This window comes from Hakea prostrata, chromosome 10 (assembly GCF_041222555.1).
Source record: "Hakea prostrata isolate BN-2017 chromosome 10, UWA_Hpros_2, whole genome shotgun sequence".
Taxonomy (NCBI): domain Eukaryota; kingdom Viridiplantae; phylum Streptophyta; class Magnoliopsida; order Proteales; family Proteaceae; genus Hakea; species Hakea prostrata.
This window is the reverse complement of record NC_142609.1, coordinates 872247-892843: the sequence shown is the minus strand read 5'-3', so window position 1 is coordinate 892843 and position 20597 is coordinate 872247. Positions and strand designations below refer to the sequence as shown.

The 20597-nt window shown below is 34.6% G+C and overlaps 2 protein-coding genes across 2 annotated transcripts; one reads left to right on the top strand and one right to left on the bottom strand.

Annotated features, from left to right (window-relative positions):
* The first annotated feature begins 871 nt into the window (after positions 1-871).
* LOC149001308 (uncharacterized) lies at positions 872-2441 on the top strand. Its single transcript, XM_089137466.1, has 2 exons — positions 872-1837; positions 1972-2441. The coding sequence occupies exons 1-2, from the start codon at positions 1040-1042 to the stop codon at positions 2086-2088; spliced, it is 915 nt and encodes a 304-aa protein (XP_088993592.1). The 5' UTR covers positions 872-1039; the 3' UTR covers positions 2089-2441.
* Positions 2442-9285: 6844 nt separating this feature from the next.
* On the bottom strand, positions 9286-9902 carry LOC149001307 (arabinogalactan protein 13-like). Its single transcript, XM_089137412.1, has one exon. It carries the CDS (start codon positions 9756-9758, stop codon positions 9579-9581), a length of 180 nt encoding a protein of 59 aa, XP_088993538.1. The 5' UTR covers positions 9759-9902; the 3' UTR covers positions 9286-9578.
* Between the last annotated feature and the right edge of the window lie 10695 nt (positions 9903-20597).

The window sequence follows — 20597 nt, the reverse complement described above, 5'->3', positions numbered from 1 at the left end:
AAATATGTAAATTTGAGAACGTCTACCTTGAATGTATATTGATTGGCTGGAACATAGCCTTTGCAGACTTTCCTTGCTGTCTTTGCTCTCTCCACCACAATTACACCATACACATGAACATTTGTTATGAACTGATGGACATCACCACCTTCTTGAAATTACCAGATGAATCATATTAAAAATACATCCATTTAATTGGCCAATTAACTTCCGATTGACAAAAATTAGACCTATGGTGTTGTTGCAAACTAATTTATGCCTATGAAGCGTTTCTGACTGCTCTAGTTTTGGGTGAAATGTTAAACCCCAGAAAAGATGGGTGAAAATTCCCTGCAAATCTGGTGGAATGAGATCAAAACTATGGGGGCCGGCTCTCTAAGACACACGTCATTGCCAAAAACGTGTCTATACATTCTTCTATCATTGTGTGGATGGTAAGGGCTCAGGCCATGCCATTTCACCAAAGAAGTTAAGAACGTATGGATCTAAAGGAATCAAGTAAGTCAACAAACAAAATTGCAGTCGTTCCAACCCTGACGAACAAAACGTAGAAACTGACTAAGGAACCCCACTCGCCTAAGTTACACACCACACAAGCAACCGTAATTATAACCAAACACTAATGGTCAAATACCATGAGTATAGTATGATTCTATCAATTAGTGTAATTCTCTTCTCTTTTCACCCTTTAATACTACTGACACCTGTTCATCTTCTTGATAGTTACAGAATTACAACAAAAGAAGAGAAACCCATGAAGCCACGACAGAGAAATTTTCTCCATAAGAATATCTTTTAAGGACCACATAGATGAGGTTTTCAGTCTATAACTCAATGGGTCCCAATTTCTCCTTGTCACTATTAGGAGGGATAAGCTCTCAAAACAACTCGTCCTTCGTGCTTTCTTCTTCTCTCTGTGGGCTGCTCATAGATAGTTAATTCGCAGAACCCGCTCTAATGGAGCCACTTATTCTTGACAACTGATCATATTTAAACCTTCCTTCTTTCTCTCACCCTTTAACCTCCCTCTTAAATCATAATGGAGAAAACCTCATCGATGGATATGGATGAGTGGGAATACATCTCTGATGATGGTGATGAATTCCTTGATATCCAGCTCTCAAGGAAGATGGGTATTGATCAGAAATGTGTGCTCGACGTGAATTACTTCATCTGCCCATCTCCCACTCCTTCAAGATACATCTTTGCACCCCCTCCAAATTCGACTGTCCCGATTCCAAGGAGGGATTCAAAAAAACTTGTTCCAATCCCTATTCAGTTGGAACCAGTTACTGGGAACAAGAACCCAGATCATGAGTTTGTGAAAGGCATCAGTGAGGTTACTGTCACTAGAACGGCAGATCAGATCATAGCTCCAACTCCAGAAGCATCAGTTGTTGCAGGAGATCAAGACATGATCACCCAAGTCTTCTTCAAGAAAATGAAGGAGAACGAATTCGTCGACATGAAAATGGACTCTCCCAACTCTGGGAATCCAAATATCAAGGCTCAACCTGAACTTGGCACCTTTAAGTTTGAGGAGACGGAAACAGATTTTAAAGCTGAGGCAAAGGAACGTAACAAGAATTCTTCTAGAGTGGCACCCGAGCAAGGAATGGTGAAGAAGGACAACCCAGATTCCAAGTCAGATGGAGAGAGCGACTGGGGAGGTGGGTTTTGTATCTGGAAGTGGAGAATATCTGGGTTTGGTGCTCTCTGCTCTGTAGGCTTTGCTGCTGCCACTATTTGCATCTTTATCTTCGGAGGCCATCAGAAAAACAGACATCAATTGAACCAGAACCAGAAGCTTCATTTCCAAGTTTATTCCGATGACAAGGTCTGCTTATTTTGATGAATTTATTACTCTTCAGTCTTATAGGATTAATTTCAAATTTAGAAGAAAGCAAAGAAAAGCGACCCTTGATACCAAAGATCAAGTCTAATAATAAAGTTGGGAATTTGTGATTGCAGAGGATCAAAGAAATGGTTAACCATGCTACCAGATTGAATCATGTTCTTTCAGCAGTGAGAAATGCTCCCTTAACCAGAGCTAACATATCCTTTGGGGGTTACTATGATGGTCTGTAGGACCAAAAAGCTGTATCCTTGTATGTTCTTCTATGTTATAACTGCATTAGATCTTTACAGGATATTCTACAAATCTGTATATAGTGCATAGTTGCATACTCTGGCAGAGAGATGAACACCTGTAGATACAACAGTAGGAGGGACTTAGTAGTTATATCCCTTCCCTGAATAAGTTCTCTATGTATCTTTTTGGCTCTTCAGAATTCTGAAGAAGATGAAATGGAAAGGTATAGCCATGAAGGCCACTATGTTTATGTTTTTGTGTTCAAACTATGAGACATGATTTGTCTATTACTCAAAAGCACTAATCTGATTATGGCGCCAGACCCACTTAAGTGGACCATTTGAATTGCAATTGAATTATTTAAGCTTTAAGGTAGCTTAATCATGAAGAAAATTATCATATGTCTCTATAAAAATTCCAAATGAGAAGGAAAAGTGCCATTCATGATTCAGATCCTCCACGCTATGTAATGTCAATTTGGAATCCGTATCGCAGAGGTTAACGTATGTAAGAGATCTCTTTCCACTCTCATTTGACAGTCACCTAATAGAAAGCAGCTTCATCTAATGTCATGATCATGCATTCTGGCAACATAGCGAAACTATAATCATCTTCTGCAAGTGGGTTCATTTGAATTTCATATTTCCTTTTTGGTATGACGTTTTGCTCACCTGAAGATTTCGTCTACGACGGTGATTTGCCTGTATCATTCTAAAACTTCTACCACTTGAAAAATCTTCATTTGTCCACTACAGAGGTCGAACAGTATAAGTGATTGTTTCTAATTGGATTGGGAAGATCACAAATTTTAATTTTAGAGAGGAACAAAGATCTTAACCGGCCTTGACGGATTCTAGTCCATTTTTTTTCAATTTTTTTTCTCCCCTTTTCAAACACGGAAGTTTGTATATATAAGGAATTGAGATACAACATATGTCCTCCACAGCGGTCAAACTTATAACCTACCTGTTGAGTATGACCCATGCTTCTCATTATATTGCTGACGAACATGAGGTCTTGCTCCCCGGTGAGCGGTCGGGCGTGTGATTGTGGGGGCAGCGCCTCCATAGCCTGTAGATGGTCCATGTTTCTGTGGGCCTCAGAGTTTCTTTATAGTTTGAGCCTGAGACCATGAATAACTATGGCTTAAGGTTTCTAAGCATCTATGTATATTTTATTATAACAGAACATTGTATGTAGTTGTTTTCAAGAAGAATATAGTGAAAAACCTAATGCTGGACGTAGCCTCACATCAAGGTGAACTAGGGTAAAATCCGTTTATCCTTCTTTCTTGTTTTCTATGGGATTGTGTATGATTGATTGCTCTAATCCTAGCATCACTTCTTCACTAAGAAGTACGAGTCTTTACCACTCTACTAACCCTACTGGCAATTTTAATACAATTAAGAGTTGAATAAACCATAATCAATCACACAATTGCACAAATTTTGCTTTAACCCTAGAAATCATCACATACAGCTACAGATCAATAGCCTGGATGGATTTATGTAGATGGGTTCTGAATGGTTTTCGTATCTGAAGATACATTGTCTTCTTTTTTGGGTAAAATATGGAAGATACAGTGTTCTTAAATGGTCAAAAACCAGCTGCAATCCTCACTTTATTAACATGCTAGACGTACTTAGGTGGGAATGAATCATTCAAGCTTTACGGCATAAAAAAAGTCCAAAATCAGAACTAAGCAAAGAGAAGCAAAAGCATTCAGTGGGTTTCACTTAAAGAAGCAAAAACTAATGGCGGAGCATCTCATATGAATCCACTCACTGTTGACGAAGTACCACTTTGTTCTCATAATTCTCAATCGACTACATTAACATTTGAAACGTAAACTAAAAATGTCTTCCCTATTGAGAACCAAAGCATTAACACCGGCATCTTTTATCCTAGCCCTAGCCAGGTGTATATACATTGGCTACATATGAGAAAGGAACCCATAAAAGAAGAGAGGAAAACGATTGATTGGAAATATTAGAATACAGCCAAAATTTGAATCTAGGGGAGAAAAAACAATCCAGATATTTCCGTAGCAACATGAATTAGGAGATAGTAGATACCATGAAGATTCTGATGTAAGAAAACAAACAAAAGAAGTGCCAAACTTGTGATGCAACTGCACAGCCTTGGTCACCACTCACCATGGTAGATACTTTAAAGAAGCTGGTGAACCTCCTGGCACATGAAAGGCCTCCATACCTACCTTTCAGAGTCGCAAGTCTCTCACTCTCAAAAAAAAACTAGTCTGAATTCTGAAATTAGTTTGAGACGAGTTTGGTATTGATTTTATAACAACTTCTAGCTAAAAACAATCAAACTAATTTTTCATAATTTAACCAAAAAAGTGAATTCTTACTTGGTATGATTTCTTTTAAATGGGTAAAACAGTAAATAAAAAATAATACCGACAAGAACCTCCACTGGAGAATGCTACAACTAACGTTGGTTTCTTGGAATCAATGTTATAAGCCACAAGAAAGAGGACTAAACTTTTAAAAAATGGTCAACATCAATGATGTATTATTATTGAAGCAAAACTGGAAAATCTTATATGATGTCCAATCACTCTGGGTACAAGTTTTGAAAACAAAATACTTTCTCAACTTGGCTCTTTTTTATCTTAAGATACAGAAAAAGAAAAGATCGTGGACTTGGAATAGCATTTGTGCAATGCTTGCTACTTTGCAACAAATGGTGTTAAAAAAAGTAAGAAATGATAAAAACACTTCATTCTGATTTGATCCTTGAGTACTACATGCTATTAATAATCTTGTGGAGGACCCAAAGAAAGGCCCATGGCCACCCAATTCAACAATGGAACAAGTAATCAAATCTATCCAATTCATAAACAGAGAGTACCCCAATCATCTCTTTCTTAACCCCCAAGTATCATTATCCACCACTCAAGATTCATGAATATCTTTAGTTTCTACTAATGGGATCTTGTCAACAAAATATGCAGGCATAACACTTCGAATGAGCCCAACCACAACCTCTATGGGGAATAGGAAGTGGTAAAAATTTTTCTGAAAACTCCCAATTTATCCAAAATTCAAAATCTTTTTTTTGTGATTATTCAATGCAAGGCTACTTCTAGCTACAACAGTGGCCAAAATGGATGCCAATTCCATCACAATGCCTACTATGCGGCACAATGCCAATGAAACTTATTGGCAGCTATTTATCTCATGCAAATGGACTAAACAGATACGGATTGTAGAACAGTTGGGCCTCATAACAAACTCAGATTCTATTCTTAATCTATATGAGACCATGTTTTGAGATTAAAGGATCAATAACCCAACAAAGAGATGGAAAATGTCAATATTCATCATTTAGTGCTATTTTATATGAAATGAAAGGAATTTAGAAACATTTTCTAAGCAAACACCAAATCTTGTGACGTGCCCCAATCTATTTCTAAATGGGTGCTGGAACCAAAACTCTCAACTACCATGTATTTTTTTTTGATAAAGGATTGTATTAAAACTAATGTTGTCATGTTTAAATTCCCAACCCTCCAAAAAACATTTACTTGGCTAGCTATGGCATACACAAACTGCAGAATGCATGAATTATGCAACTATAATTTCTAACTTCTTTTGATGGTTTTTCATTATGAAAAAAAAAATAAAAAATCCAAGATCCCCTGCAAATTATCCAGATAGATTGATTTTTGCAGTTAATAATTTAACTAAATCTCATTTAAGTTGATGCTCCACGCTATACTCCTATTAATTTTTTTTTAAACCTAGATTAGCCCATTACTTATTTCATAGAATTCTTCTTAAAGATTTTCAAAATTGCTACAGCATAAACTAAGCTCTCAGGCATGTACAAGACACTGGATCTTGACTGGCAAATTCGAATTCAAAACTGAGTTTCTGAAACAATCAATGCCATCGATGCCTATTAGAGCAGATTAAAAATTCCTAGAAACTGTAAGATAAATGGAAAAGTCTTATTTGAAAGAGAAGAATAAATCTTTGAAACTGAATGACTCCAAAGATAAAGAATATCCGAATTTCATCTAAGAAAGGAACCGTGAAGGAATCGTTCCTCACTCTCAAACAAATTCGGGAATGAGATGCATAGATAGACCTCAAGTCTTATTGTGCGCCCCTGTCTGAACCGAAAGTGATATAAGTAGCTGTAAGCTACTCATCTTCCGATTATTCGAGGGCAATTTCCTAGGCTTAAAATCAATCGCAGTAGAAGAACAACAAAGAAAAGATGTTGATGAAATCATGTCTAAGGAACCTTAGAGGAAAGTTGATGGAAAGAAAATCTTCAATCAAAACATTCCAGCAAAAAGGGCCACTCAGAAGATCAAATTTAAGAGATCATATCAATCTCTGCCTCCTAACTAAGCCAGATGACATAAAATGTTCTCATATGGCTACTCAAAGAGGCAAAACACGCATTTCTACCACCAATTACTAACTCTTAAGGCGAAAAAATAGCGAAAAACAAAAATCTCAGAGACGAACACCAGAAGGAATCAGGAGCTCACCGAAGCACGAACCTCAAAACAAATTAGGGCTGTTCAATCAAAAGTAGGCGAAACAGAGGAAGCGGACAATCAAATGAAGAATTAGGGTTTTTCGGTGAATTTATAACATGGCCTTGAGTAAGTAGTGGAGTTTCGAGTGTGGTCAAATTGACAAAACTATCCTCAGTAACGGTTCGGTTCAACCGTCACCGTGTAACTTTGCTCTGAACCCGCCTGATGGGTTAGCCAAGCCAAAGACGGGGTTGGACCTTGGTTGAGGCTTTGGTTTGAGTCTGGCCTTTTATATATAATTTGAAGTTTATTCAAAACTGAAATTCTTGATTTAAAATGGGAAGTGAATCCCATGGTCACCTCTTTTTTAAAAGTAATACTCATATGCAATCCCGCAATATATATTGGATCTTCATGGCTATCATAGAACAATAGTCTTCGGATGGATGGACACATGAAATTCAATGGTTATGTGATCACTTCACTAGTGACGATTTGTTAGCCAATATACACCGGTGTAGTCTAATCACAATCATTTACTATCTCTAGGTTGAGTGAAACTAGAAGATTATGTCAACAAAATGATCCAAGGTTTAAAATATCGGTACCTAGTATCGTATCGATCAAATGATTTTACGAGACATATTGTCCTGTATTGAGTATTGTATCGCTTTGGCTAATGTATTTTAGTGTAATTCAATGGAGAGACATATTGAGATATATTGTATCAATTAGGTCAAATATTGACATGTATCGGCTAGTATCGTATGTTATCATGAGATACTTTAAACCTTGGAATGATTGACCATTGGTTGTTGTTTTCCAAATAATTACCGACGTAATCCGATCCCGGTTCTCTAATATCAAAACATTTGTGGTTGATTAACCTAATCACCGAGCTTTTTTTGCTTCTTGAAATATTTAAGTTAACTTCGCACTCAGTCGGAAGATCGTTTAGTTTTGACTACCCCACAATCTAGAGTTGTTCTTATTAACTGTGACAGATCCTTGCACATAGAGTTTGGTGGTTTTGGTATAATAGAGAGGACTCTAATGATGATGTTGTATTTCCTGTTGCTAGTGGAATTAAGAATATATTTATTTTTCAAGTTGAGATAATTATCATAAAGACTGGTTTGCGTTTTGCTTCTCAAAGGGGATTACCCAATGTCATCATTTAATTTGATTTGTTGGTAGCCATTTAACTCTATTTTGGAATCTATTAGGCTCATTGGTCCACCCTTGACATCCTCGACTTGAAAGGTTATTTTTAGTAATTGCATAATTGTTATTGGTGTGCTGATTTATTTGTAGGGCTTCTTATAGTTGAACAAATAATTGCTTTTAAGAAATGATACTGGACAAAATTATATAAATAAACTATAATGCACCCATATCGTATCGAGTATCAAAAGATTCAAAACTGGTTTATACTAAATAAATATAATACCCTAAATAGGCTAATAATATGATATATTTATACCATTTGATACAATAACAATAAAAAGTTAATTTATTCCGTATCATACCAAATACCGGTTATGTACCGAATTTTCTCCCTACTGTGGCGCTGAGGTTAAAGTGGCTAACACGTTTTACCAAAAAAAAAATAAAATGTGGCTAACACGTTGTTTTCCATCTTTATAAACTAAATTCCCACACGGAATATCACAAAAAAAAAAAAAAAAACGAAAAAATATCACAAATTATTACCTTCACCCAATATTTCTTTTATTAGTCAACAATAATCTGGAAAACGTTTTCTCCACGATGTCCACTCAAGTTTAGGTTACCCATGTCCACAATAATCCAATATCTGTAGCTTCAATTAATTTAAATCACAACCGTTATAATGATAATGATACGAGTTAGGTTTATTAGCTCGATTAAGAGAATGTACATAGAATGTATTTTTGGAACAATAATGACAACTTCCTAAAATCAAAACAATTTTGAATTGGAATTTCGCATCTGTCAATCACTGAAATTCATTTTCAACTAAATTGTTCCAACGTTACATCCTCCTTTCAACCCCCCACCTTCCACATTCGCAATAAGTTGGATTATTTCTTAAGATGTTTTTGTCTTTGTTTTCCTTTTGGCAAGTTTTTGTTGTTTTTTTTTATAGTAAACAGTGGTCATTTGATTGGTCCTTACAAGTGCAAAATTAACATCAACTCCTCTTGAAATAAAATTTCCCATTTGTATTTGATCATTTGATGTTGATCATGACTCTCCTTGTACTGATGCAGAGTTTGCCGACCAAACTGCAATCTTTTGGCCTTATTTATTTGATAACACATGCATCATGAGTTGGCAGGCACATGACCATGCCATGCTCAAATTACAAACCACCACGTTACTGGGACCCACCGGCTACCTTTCCCTTTCATTCTTTTTTGTTTCTTTGGTTTTTCACTTTTTCCACAGGTGGTGTCAGTCAGCCCCACTATGTTATGCTTATTACTGCTCCCACACATCTTGATGAAGAAGAATCAAATCAAATCAAAATGTAGATGATTCTAGAGAATAGGAAAACAAATCTTATTGTAGCTAAGACAACGAACGATGATGATACAGAGAAAATAACATCAAGCAATCCAAATTCACCATCTTCTTCCTCCTCCTCTCTACCCGTCCAAATAAGAAATAAAAAAGATTGTCGAGATATACATACGAGCCAAAAGAAAAATCTCAAATTACAATCTGTTCACACACAAACATATCTCTCTCCAACAAATTTCATACATTATATAACAATCAAGTACATAATATAAATTAACAAATGGAAACCAAACAACAATTGAAAGAAAGAAGAATAGGTCAAAAAGACTCAGAAACTCATTTCCTTTCTCGGTATCACAGTAGATAACATCTGGAGCACAGGAGAGAAGAGTGAAGTGAGATCTGGAAAGTCTTCCTATCTACGTCACGAGATCCATCTTCTATTCCTCCGAGGAAGAGAGACTAGAAGAGCAATCCAAAGGCAAGAGCAATTAAAGAAGCGAATGCGGTAGGAACGAAGACGGCTGCGTCCGAAACTGGAGCTGGTGCTGGAGCTTCAGCTGCAGCGACATTCTGAACCGCCGAGACGGCCAAGACCATGACGATCACCGCAGCGAAGAGTCTCATCTTCAAAGCCTCCATTTCTCTCTCTCTGGTTGTCTTGGCGGAACTGAGCAAGAGAAGAGACTACTACTCTCTACGATTCCTCTTGAAGAACTGAGAAGAGGAAGTGCAGAGAGAGTGCTCAAGACAGAAGAGGAAAGGTGTGGGAGGAGAATGGTTAGGGCAGAGGGGTTTTTATATTGCTGAGAAGTGAAGGGAAGATGATTTTACGGGCAAGCTGCCCGAAGTGACCGTTTAACGACATGCTCTCCGCTTCAGCAAAGTCAGAACTCAGAAGAAGAGGAAGACAGAGAGAGAAAGAAAAAAACTGCCCGTTAATGACAGGGTGTCTGCCCTTCTAGTTGCCATACAGCTGTCACTCTTACTTAGTGGGTCCCCACCTATTGCTGTCATGCTCAACCACCCATGTTACTCTCTTCTTTTTTACTCTTTATTAATTTCAAATATATATTTTTTTTAATCAACATTTTGATTGAAATTCATTCAAAATATCTTGAAGTGTCCGATCCCATGTGATATAATGTGATAAAAAAGAAAGCGGCAACGGATGTTATTACCGTTAAAAGGACGAGCCACAGGAACCGGACCCGGCCCATTGCTCCAGAAGTGGAATCGCTTTCGGATCGGAACTCGATTCTATCACTGGGTCAATTATTTTGTTTATGAGACCGATTCCCAATTTGATGACTGATTATATCTTAAATTTTGGATTTCTAGAATCCATTTTAGTTTTTTTTTTTTAACTTAACTTTAAGATTGAAATTAATTAATATAGTTAAAAGAGAATCCGGGCTGTGTTAAATGTTTGATTATTGGATTCTTAACATCTGTAATCTTTTGACTAATAAACAAGAGACAGATGTTTTAATGGCTTCTATTGATTGAATATTCATTAAAGTTGTTGCGAACGGCCATATATTAAAACATGGTGAGGTCACTCGGGGTGTCATTTTTTTTTTTTTTGGTAAGAAGGGTGTCATTGATTAGGGGTTGATTAAGTTAAACAAATCAAAGTAAGCATGTGTAGGATGATCAGTGTGAAAAAAAAAACTCAAATTTTTAATAAAATGAGACAAAAACCAGCATTAGAGCCACAAGTTAGAACAGACTTGTTTGAACTGTGTTTTAAAGGTTCAGGCTTCTGATTTTCTTTGATTGGTTAATGGTTATCGTTTACTCATTATTCTCATGTTTTGCCAATGATTGCATGTTTTATTTCGGCCGGAGTAAAGTAGAAAGATGTCATATTTATCCTACAAACACTCGTGAACTATATCTTCATTTGAGACCAACCGTTCAATCTAGTTGATTCAGGCATCTTGTTTAGCCCATGGACAGATATTCAAGTCAAATGGGTAATCACTTATATGCTATGATTCCAAGGAGGTGAATTCTTATGGCATTTATGAAATGAACTCAAATGTTGTGCATTTAATGCGCAACACTTAAGTGAAGCTGTTGCTGGACATTTATCCTTTGGCAAATCCAAAAGGTAGCAGATATTTGATTACATTTTAGAAAAGCTACAAAAGAGGTTGAGTGGGTGGAAGAAAAAAAAAGCTAGTAACACATGCATGCAGGAAAGGAAACATTAATCAAAGCAATTGCAACTAGTATTTCCACGTGTGTGATGTTGATTTTCCTTGCATCGATAAGCTCTCCAATGAAATCAACAAGAACATTCAACATTTCTGAAGGAAGAATAGTGAAGGATTGGGTTTCCACGACCTAAAACACTTGGACAAATCAACAAAAGTTTGTTAGCTCCGCAATATTGGCGGATAATAACTCAACCCAAATATCACTCACTACATGTGTGACGATGCTTGGTCAAATTTCACATTATCTAGGAGGCAACATCATTTTAAATAGGGATTCTAACTTCATTGATGCAAGATGCTCTGTCTTCAACTATGTTTGTCGTTGCAATGGAAGTAGAGGCCCTAAAAGATGCAATTCACCTAACCATTTCTCTTTTAAGGATTGTATGATAACAATTTTGTTTATCCGTTGATGTGTAAGAGAGATCTATTAGTAATAAATTATAACAACAATGGTTCATTTGCTATAAATTGGTATTTTCTTAGAAATGAATTAGGACAAAATAGTTTGTTGATGAGAAATATTAAAAGAATGTCATTTTATGATGAGATGATGAATAGTGTATTCATATGTGAAAAAAATATATATACCACCACAAAAAAAGAAATTAAACCATGCCATTAATTACCTACACCTCCACCATTATTGATGCCACGACCACCAACACCTCCATTACCAAAAATCAAGCCTTTCTTTATCATGATAGATCAGTTTCGCTGAGACCAACCTTGCCCATGTATCATTGGATCCAAATACAATCTTTGAAACCCTAACTCTGTGGTATGTATATATGATCTATTTATTGGAAAATAAAATGCATTAATTGGCATTATATTATATTATACTGTAGCTAGGTTTGACATGACTGATTAACAATCAAATACACTGACATGACTTAAATGGATTTATGTTGAAAGTTGAGGTAAGTCCTTCACCAGTCGAAATTGACACACCACCAATTCATTCCATTATCAATTCTACAAAGGAAAAAGGGAAAGAATTAAATTGAATTTATAACACATGTTCAATCTCAAAAACTACTATTGTTTTGAAGTTGGAGAGACATTAAGAATCCAACTATGTGAATTAATTAAAAAAAATTTCATCTTCATTTAAGTAGATGATCTAGACTCGTGATGTCAACTGGTTAGGCTTCACCAGACTTTAAAGTATGATAGTAGAAGGGTGTTCATGTCTATAGAGGGTTGCATTCCTTGATTTCCAACTACACGAAGCCAAAGCACTTGACATTTTGGTCAATTACATGAAGATTTGCCAAGTTATTTCAAAAATGAGAGGAGATAAATCAAACCAATCATGTAAAGGAAATCTTATAAATCGTGATGTATCCAAACAAAGAGGCGATAACCTCCAACATTCCTTAGCATGATAACAAATGCTTAAATCACCCTCACTTTTACTTCTGCATAGGGTGTCCCATTTAACCTAATGAATGCCCTTACCCTGTATCATTTTTCCACCAAAACTGTCTGATTCTTTGATTAATTTTTTGCAACAATAATAAGTCAAAAGGAAAATTTTCCATAATTTACATGTATAGACTTCCATTAAATTTACCTAATTGGGCCTCAACTGGCCCAGGTAGGTCAGGCTCACAGTCGTTGCAACAAGGTTAGAACCCCAAATTGGATTCAATTGGGCTTATTGGGCCGAGCCTTAAATTAATACTCTTGACGTATAGATTTTTTTTTTTCTTTTTAAGTTTAACATGAAATTAATTTATCAAATTACCATAGCCTTGTTCAGGGAACCGAGAAGGTATTATAATATTTTCAATATCATTTATGATTTAGCTTCCATTATTATAATTAAGAAATATGGTTATAAATCCTCCAAGAAATTTCCCTATATCTGCCATTCTACATATATTTCATCGTCCTGGTGTGGCTTCAGTGGGTGCAGATGTGATGAATATTTTCAGTTATAGAACTTTCATAAAACAAATACCAAACCCTAACCCCAGATTTATAGTTGCTAATCTGTGCTTAGGACAGAAACTGGAGTCTTTAAGAGTGGAAATTTTGATAATTAACATACTGGATTCCATTGGAAATAGAACATCAGCTCAAGAGCAAATTGCTTGAGTCATGCGCATTAACTGTCAAGTCGAGATTTCGGACTGTCAGAACCGAAATTTCGATTGAAATTGAATTCGACCGTTAAATTTCAAACGTCGAGATCGAAATTTCGACTAAAATATTAATCTGACGGCTCATGGTGTTTGGCTTTACAGCCCTGCGCATTAAATGGGCAGGACCCAAGTAAAGTCCAATGGCAATAAACGTTGTCACAAAAAATGAAGACAATAACATTAGACATCATAAATATGTAATCAGTACGAAGGCTGATTAATTGTACCAAAGGTCTAGATGGTGCGTACACAGGAATCAAGTCAGCAAATGCTTCAGGTTCAGGTACATATATGTACCAATGGTTTACAAAAAGGTCATGGAGGTTGTTCATAGGGCTCTTAGCTGAGAAAAGTAAACACTCAGTTTATTGTCTTTAGAGAGAATTTCAAGTCGTAGACCTATTGTGAACAAAGATATGGATGTGTTGTACAAATGATGAGGAATTTGAAGCTAAACAGGAAGTGTTTCTTCACTTTTAATCTCGCTTATTCTGTCTTATTTTATTTTTCACTAACTTCTTCCAGTGATATATGGTATTCCAATGACAAGTTATCTGCTAAGTTGGACACTGTGTATGAATTATGCAGATATAAGGTAGAGACTCTATGACATTTGTTCATATCTTGCAAATGGACCAAGAGGATCTGGGTGGTAAGACCCTTGAGACTTAGAACTCATCACTTAACCAACAATGATTTGATATTACACTTCTATGTTTCTTTTCTAGCTGGCACATTGTTGGACAAAGAAACATCTAGTTGATTCTTTTACTGTTTTAGTCATGGAAAGAAATTTTGGCGAAATTCGCCAGTTTTACCCCCTGGCGAAACGAAACCAGGGGGCGAAACGATATTTATAAATCGGTGATATATCGCGATATTTCAGAAAAAATATATTTTTTTTGTGTGATTTTTATACTATTTCTTGCACTTTTTAGGCGATTTTCTCGCGATTGTATCACAATCTTACCAATTTTATCACAATGATTCAATACTCAATAGTTAATGTATTAAATTTAATTTGGAAGAAAATCTACATAGAATAACTTATAAATAGAAAAACTTTTTATAGCAAAATCATCAAGATTAATGAGCAATCTTACCAACTATATTCTAGTGATCTAGTCCTCAAAAGTCAACATGCCAAATGTGGTTAGGGAAGAATATATACATGAAATAATTTATGGAAACAATTTACATTATGAAGATATTTTGTAATAGAATCGTCAGTTAATCTTTCCAACAATGTCTGAATGATTTAGGCCTGAGAAGGTAACACATTAAATGTGGTTAGGCAGGAGATTTAAATGGAAATATTTATTAAGAAATAATTTAAATTATCAAAGTCAACATGCCAAATGTGATTACGGAAGAGTGTATATATGAAATAATTTATGGAAACAATTTAAATTATTAATGAATCTTATAAAAGAATCTTCAGAGTGATTTGATAATCGTTCCAATTATGTCCTAATGATGTAGGCCTCATAAGGTAATATATTAAATGTGACTAGGTAAGAGAATTTAAATGGAATAATTTTTAGAAATAATTCAAATTTACCACATATTTACATCGGATTAGGATAAGTATCAAATTTACCAAAATTATTGGTTAAAATACTCAAAAAAATTTGGGGGCGAAATTTCTATATGGGGGGCGAAATATCGCCGAGATATCGGCGAAATTTTCGAAATTTCTTTCCCTGGTTTTAGTATTATTTGTTACAATTTATGGACAGAAAGGGATAATGTGATGTTTAAGAAACAAATACCCAACCCGAGTTATGAATAATATTTGTTTTTGAATAACGGAGTTTCTATCAGAATCTTCAACTATGCAGGCACCTGAAGAACCGCACCCAATTATGTTTCTCATAAATCATATATGTTTCACTCTCCAATGTTATTTTGTGCAAGGGTTCCTCATGCAATTTTAAAGAAAGAAGGATGGAGTGTAGGGATAAGCTGCAAATGGCAAGCTTATGACGATGGAGGTAGGTGATGTGAATGACAATAATAAGATCAGTGCTATCTTTTTTACAATCACTATGAGATTAGACCCAACAAAGAAAGAAAACATTCCAATCACTCATATTTGCTGCAACGATGATAGTATCACATCCTTACTGTCAAAGTCTCCAAAGACAGTGCGGCCACCACATCATTTAACAAGTCTTTTTGATATAGTGGTTAAAATGAAAAACCTAGAAGTGACTGCTTGCTCTAATTTTCAATCCCCACTCTATTCAAAATTTTTGTTAACCTGGTAATCAAGGAAGTAACTGGAGCCACAATCTACATGTCAGCTGAGAGAGATCAGAGCATCGCTTCCTGTGCAAGAGATACCCAACATAGTGAAAATCAAGCATATTGTGTGAAACCAGTTTGAAGCAATAACTAGATTGACCTAATTTGGTAGTAGCAAATCAGCAGGTAAAGAGTAAAAGAGAGGATATTAGAAGGAATTGGGGGTGGCAAACAGGGTTTCAGAACCAGGAGTTGGGCATTGGATCAGTTTCCATCAAACACTGATTCCATGCTGGATGAGAATTGCAATGGAGACGAAGATTTAGAAGTTTGGATCAAGAAAGCTGTGTATTTTGAGCCAAATAGTGAGTTTTCTTCACTTTTTTTCTTTCTATTTTTGGTAATCAAAACAAGACAACGACCAAAAAGTAGGTATCTTCTTACCTTCAAATGAATCGATTTTGGGAAAACATTAGTCGAGCTCCTACGAGGATCAGGAAGAAAGAAACAAAGTCAAAGGAAAGAGAGGGATGTGGTTTTTCTCGCCTTTGGCATCGTGGGCCCGTAGTTGGAGGCGGAGGCCCGCACGATGGGCTATTAGCTTAGTGGTAGAACGCGCCCCTGATAATTGCGTCAATTTGCTTGGGCTATGAGGGCTCTCAGCCATATGGATAGTTCAATGTGCTCATCAGTTCCTAAGTCAAAGATGTCAATCATCCATGGCACATTTGCATGGCGTACTTCTCCTATTCGAATCGGAGTTTGAACCAAACTTCAGTACGGTAGTAGAGTCTAAATGTGCAAATGTCATGGCAGGAGCAAGGTTGATCAAATCGTCTGCAAGTACATAAAGTGCTTGAATTGAAGTTATGAATCCTTCTTTGGTAGAGGTAATTATTTCTTGTAAATAACTCATTTATGTACTAAGAGTATATTGATAACCCACAGTAGAAGGCATTCTGCCTGAAAAAGCAAATACTTCGATTCCGGCTTGGGCGAAATGGAAGATATTGTTGATAAATAGAAGTACGTCTTATACTCTTAAAAAAAAAAAACATTTGGGAAATACTTTGCCATCGTTAGGGCAGAGTATTTCCAGGAATTGAGAAGTTTGGCAACAGAAAGATGTAGAGAAGTGATGGATCCACCAATTTAGTTGAATTGAGACTTGAAAGCCATGATAATCACCTCCCCCACCCATTGGGTCAAGAAAAAAGAAAAGTGAAAGGATGGATAATTGAGTTGAACTTGGTTCAGATTCTTTAAGTCATCTTCAGGGACGATGTACGTACATTACTTTTTTCAATATTGGAATGGTTATGTGAGGTGAAAGACCAAGAAATTGTCAAGTGAAGAATCCCTACTGAAGAAATTGTCAAGTGAAAGTGAAAGGCATTCCTGTAATTAATGCAAGTGAAGAATCCCTACTTTATCTTTTTTTAACTCTAACTCAGGCATCTAACCCACACAATTTCTAGTGTTTTTTGCTTTGAGAAGAAAAAAATTGGTCGAAAACCGTTTGGTTCCCCATGATTTTTGTAACGTAAACTAAAATTTATAAAAAAAAATTACTACAAGAAACACTTTTGACGCTACAACTATTTGTTGTGATGTTTATTTCTCGAAATAAATATTGAACGTGGGATGGGTTTGACTGAAATAATTTTAGAATAAATATTATGAAATTTGGCACTCTAAACATAACATTATCAAAGTTTATGCAATTTTTAGGAATAATTACTGTTGTCCCATTGTACTTTAATTTTATTATTACTTTATCCTCTGTACTTTTTAAAATTACTATTCCAACCTTTAACTTTGTCAACAATTACTAATGCCCCTCTACAGTTAAGCTCCGTTAGTTTACTGATGATGTGGCATCTATATATTTTTTTAAAATCCCAAAAATAACCTTGCAATTATCTTTTTACTTATTTGCTCTTTTTTTTTTTTTTTTTTTGCCAACCTTGTCTATAAACCGGTGTTCGACCCGCGTCGCACACCTGGCTGTGGTGGGTGAGTCTCCCAGAGGAATTTTTTGCATCCACAAGGATTCGATACCGGAACCTTGCTTAAGCGAACCAAGCTGCTTATCACTTGGACCAACCCCCGTTGGTTATTTGCTCTTTTTTCAAGTTATAATACTACCCTTAATAGGAAAAGATTAATTTTAATTTCATTTTTCTTTTTTAAAAAGAAACCACCAAATAAAGGAAATATGTGATTTTTTTTTCTCTAAAAATAAATCACCAACTAAAGGAAAGATGTAATTAAATAGAAACTAAAATATTAAGAAATATCAAATTTAATTCAAAGCTGAAAATTGAAAATCACCTAATATATGCTGACCATTATGTATATTATCAAATTTTTTATCAATTAGATCTTATATGCTAATTTGTTTGTAAGACTTCCATCATGGTGATTATGAAAAACTTAAGTGGAATGTGAAAATTTCAACAATCATAAATATGTGATCCCACCAAATTCAAAACTAATTATAAAATATAAGATTTTAAAGATATAATTGACATGCAATATAGTTTTTATAAATGAGGGTAATGCCATATTTTTTACTTCTTAATTTTAAGGGAAAATAGACATTTCATATTTGATGTTAACAGCCACTTAACACTTTTAGAAGTGAGGGGGCAATAGTAATTTCACAAAGAAGGGGGTTTGATTAGTAATAAAACCAAAGTATAAGGGGGCAATAGTAATTATCTCCAAATTTTATTATAATTTTCAATTGTTTTTTTTTTCCAAGAAAAAGATTTTATCAAACACCTTAGGGTATTGTCTCTACTTTCAAAAACAAATTTTATCAAATGACTAAAGTGTTCATACTTCCAGAATTACTCAAAACTAAACAAAAACATTTGGTGAGTTATCATAAGGTCCCTAATTTCCACAAAAAAAGGGACTCTTACATCTCATTTTCCCTTGATTTTAAAATGATTAATTTTTTTTTTTTGAACTGAGGTTCATCCGGGCAAGCTTGCGCGCACCACGATTTACTTCCTGAAGGGGGAGCTTTATATTAATGCCGCCGAGTGGGTGTGAACCCAAGACCTCCCCTAGGGAAGTTAAGTCTTTAACCGCTTTAACATACCACCGTTAAATTATCCTCTATCTTTGTCCCTTTGATGGACTAAAGCAATTTTTCTTTATTTGAATTTTTTTCTTTTTATTTATTTAAGAATTCACTATATGTGATTAGGTGTTTACTTATTTTTACTTAACACCCTTTTATTAAAAAAAATTATTTATTTATTATTATTATTTTAATGGATTATTGTAAAATATGAATTTTTTATAATAAAAATATACATCTTTAATAGACTTTGGCAAAAGATGGTGGAAAAAAAACACATCTTATTCTAATCACATTTAATGGTTTCCTACAGTAAATGGAGAAAGAAAAAAAATTTTAAAATATTCTATAAAAGAAGAAGAAAGAAAAATAATATATAATATTAGAAACAAATAAATTTAAGTATCGACCCCTACAAGGAAGGATTGAAGAAAGAAAAAATAACAAAACAGTAAAAATAAAAGTTTGACCATTTTAAAATATTAATGGAGTAGGAGAAGTGCAGTGTAGACATAAAATTTTACCCCTTTTTATTAGGTTGAGTCAAATCCAACTCCTTATTCTTATATAGTACATGATATGCTTCACTTTTTCATTATATGATAATAAAATATTCTTGTTGAATTTTTTTAAAAATATAGGAATTCAAATTCTTTATAAGGATTTTTTTTAAACAATAGTTTTTTATATATTGAGGACGAGAGTATTACTTAAGGATCTGTTTGGTTACTTGAGTCTATAGATTTCAAAAATCTGGAGATTTTAAATTTATAGACTTCAAATCTCTGGAGTCATGGTTCATAAAATTAACTGTTTGGTTAGCTTGAATTTTTATAATGAAATTTGTAGATTTATCCTAAAAACATATTTATTGAATTATGGTTCAAATGTTTAACACTTTGATAATAGGGGTGAAATCTCTGGATTTCACCTCATAAACCCATAAATCTACAGATTCACGTTTTTAGTGTAAAAATGTGAATCTCTAGATTTCATGAATTTAGGGATTCACACAACCAAACGACTAAAAATCTCCCATTTGTGAATCTAGGGATTTGAAATCTCTGGATTCATGTAACCAAACAGGCCCTAAGTGAAGCTTTGTCCCTAGTTTCGAGAAAATTCAAAGCCTGATCTTCTACATGAAGGCATTGATGTATTATTAGTTGAGCTACCCTTTAGAGAATTTTGTTTTTAAGTTACACACATGTTAACATCAAATTATATGAATTGTGATTTTTACTTTCCGTATGTGATGTTAACTACCCAAGTCCTAATTATCTTCAGAAAAATAATAGTGTATAGATTGTAATGAATACAAGACAACATAAATTTTTTTTTTGGATAGAATAGAAATTTTATTTTCTCTGATTTGATAGATTTGAATAATATTAAAAGAAAATTCAAAGCATTAAAAGTTGTTATTCATCAATTGATTCTAATATATGTCAATAAACCCATAGCAACTTCTGTTCTTCTGAAGAGTTTGAAATCAACTCCTCCATATTTGTAAATATAAGTAGCTAGACTACTAGTAACTATTATTTATTTTGGATAAGTTTCATCTAGACTTTATGAGCTTTGAACTTATGTCATTTTGAATCCAAAAACACTAAAATTTTGCATCTATAAATTATAATTTTTATGATCAATTTGTCATTTTTTTTTTGGTAATTTTCATTTGAATCTCCTGAAGTTTGGTTTATGTCATTTTTAATTCAAAAAAAAATGAGACTTTGCATCTGTTTCCTTTTTTTTGGTA

Bases quoted from the DNA above. Each gene is read 5' to 3' on its own strand.
- LOC149001307 (XM_089137412.1), bottom strand. From the start codon at position 9,758: ATGGAGGCTTTGAAGATGAGACTCTTCGCTGCGGTGATCGTCATGGTC.
- LOC149001308 (XM_089137466.1), top strand. From the start codon at position 1,040: ATGGAGAAAACCTCATCGATGGATATGGATGAGTGGGAATACATCTCT. The intron at 1,838-1,971 runs GTCTGCTTATTT...TTGTGATTGCAG, and splicing joins AAGTTTATTCCGATGACAAG to AGGATCAAAGAAATGGTTAA.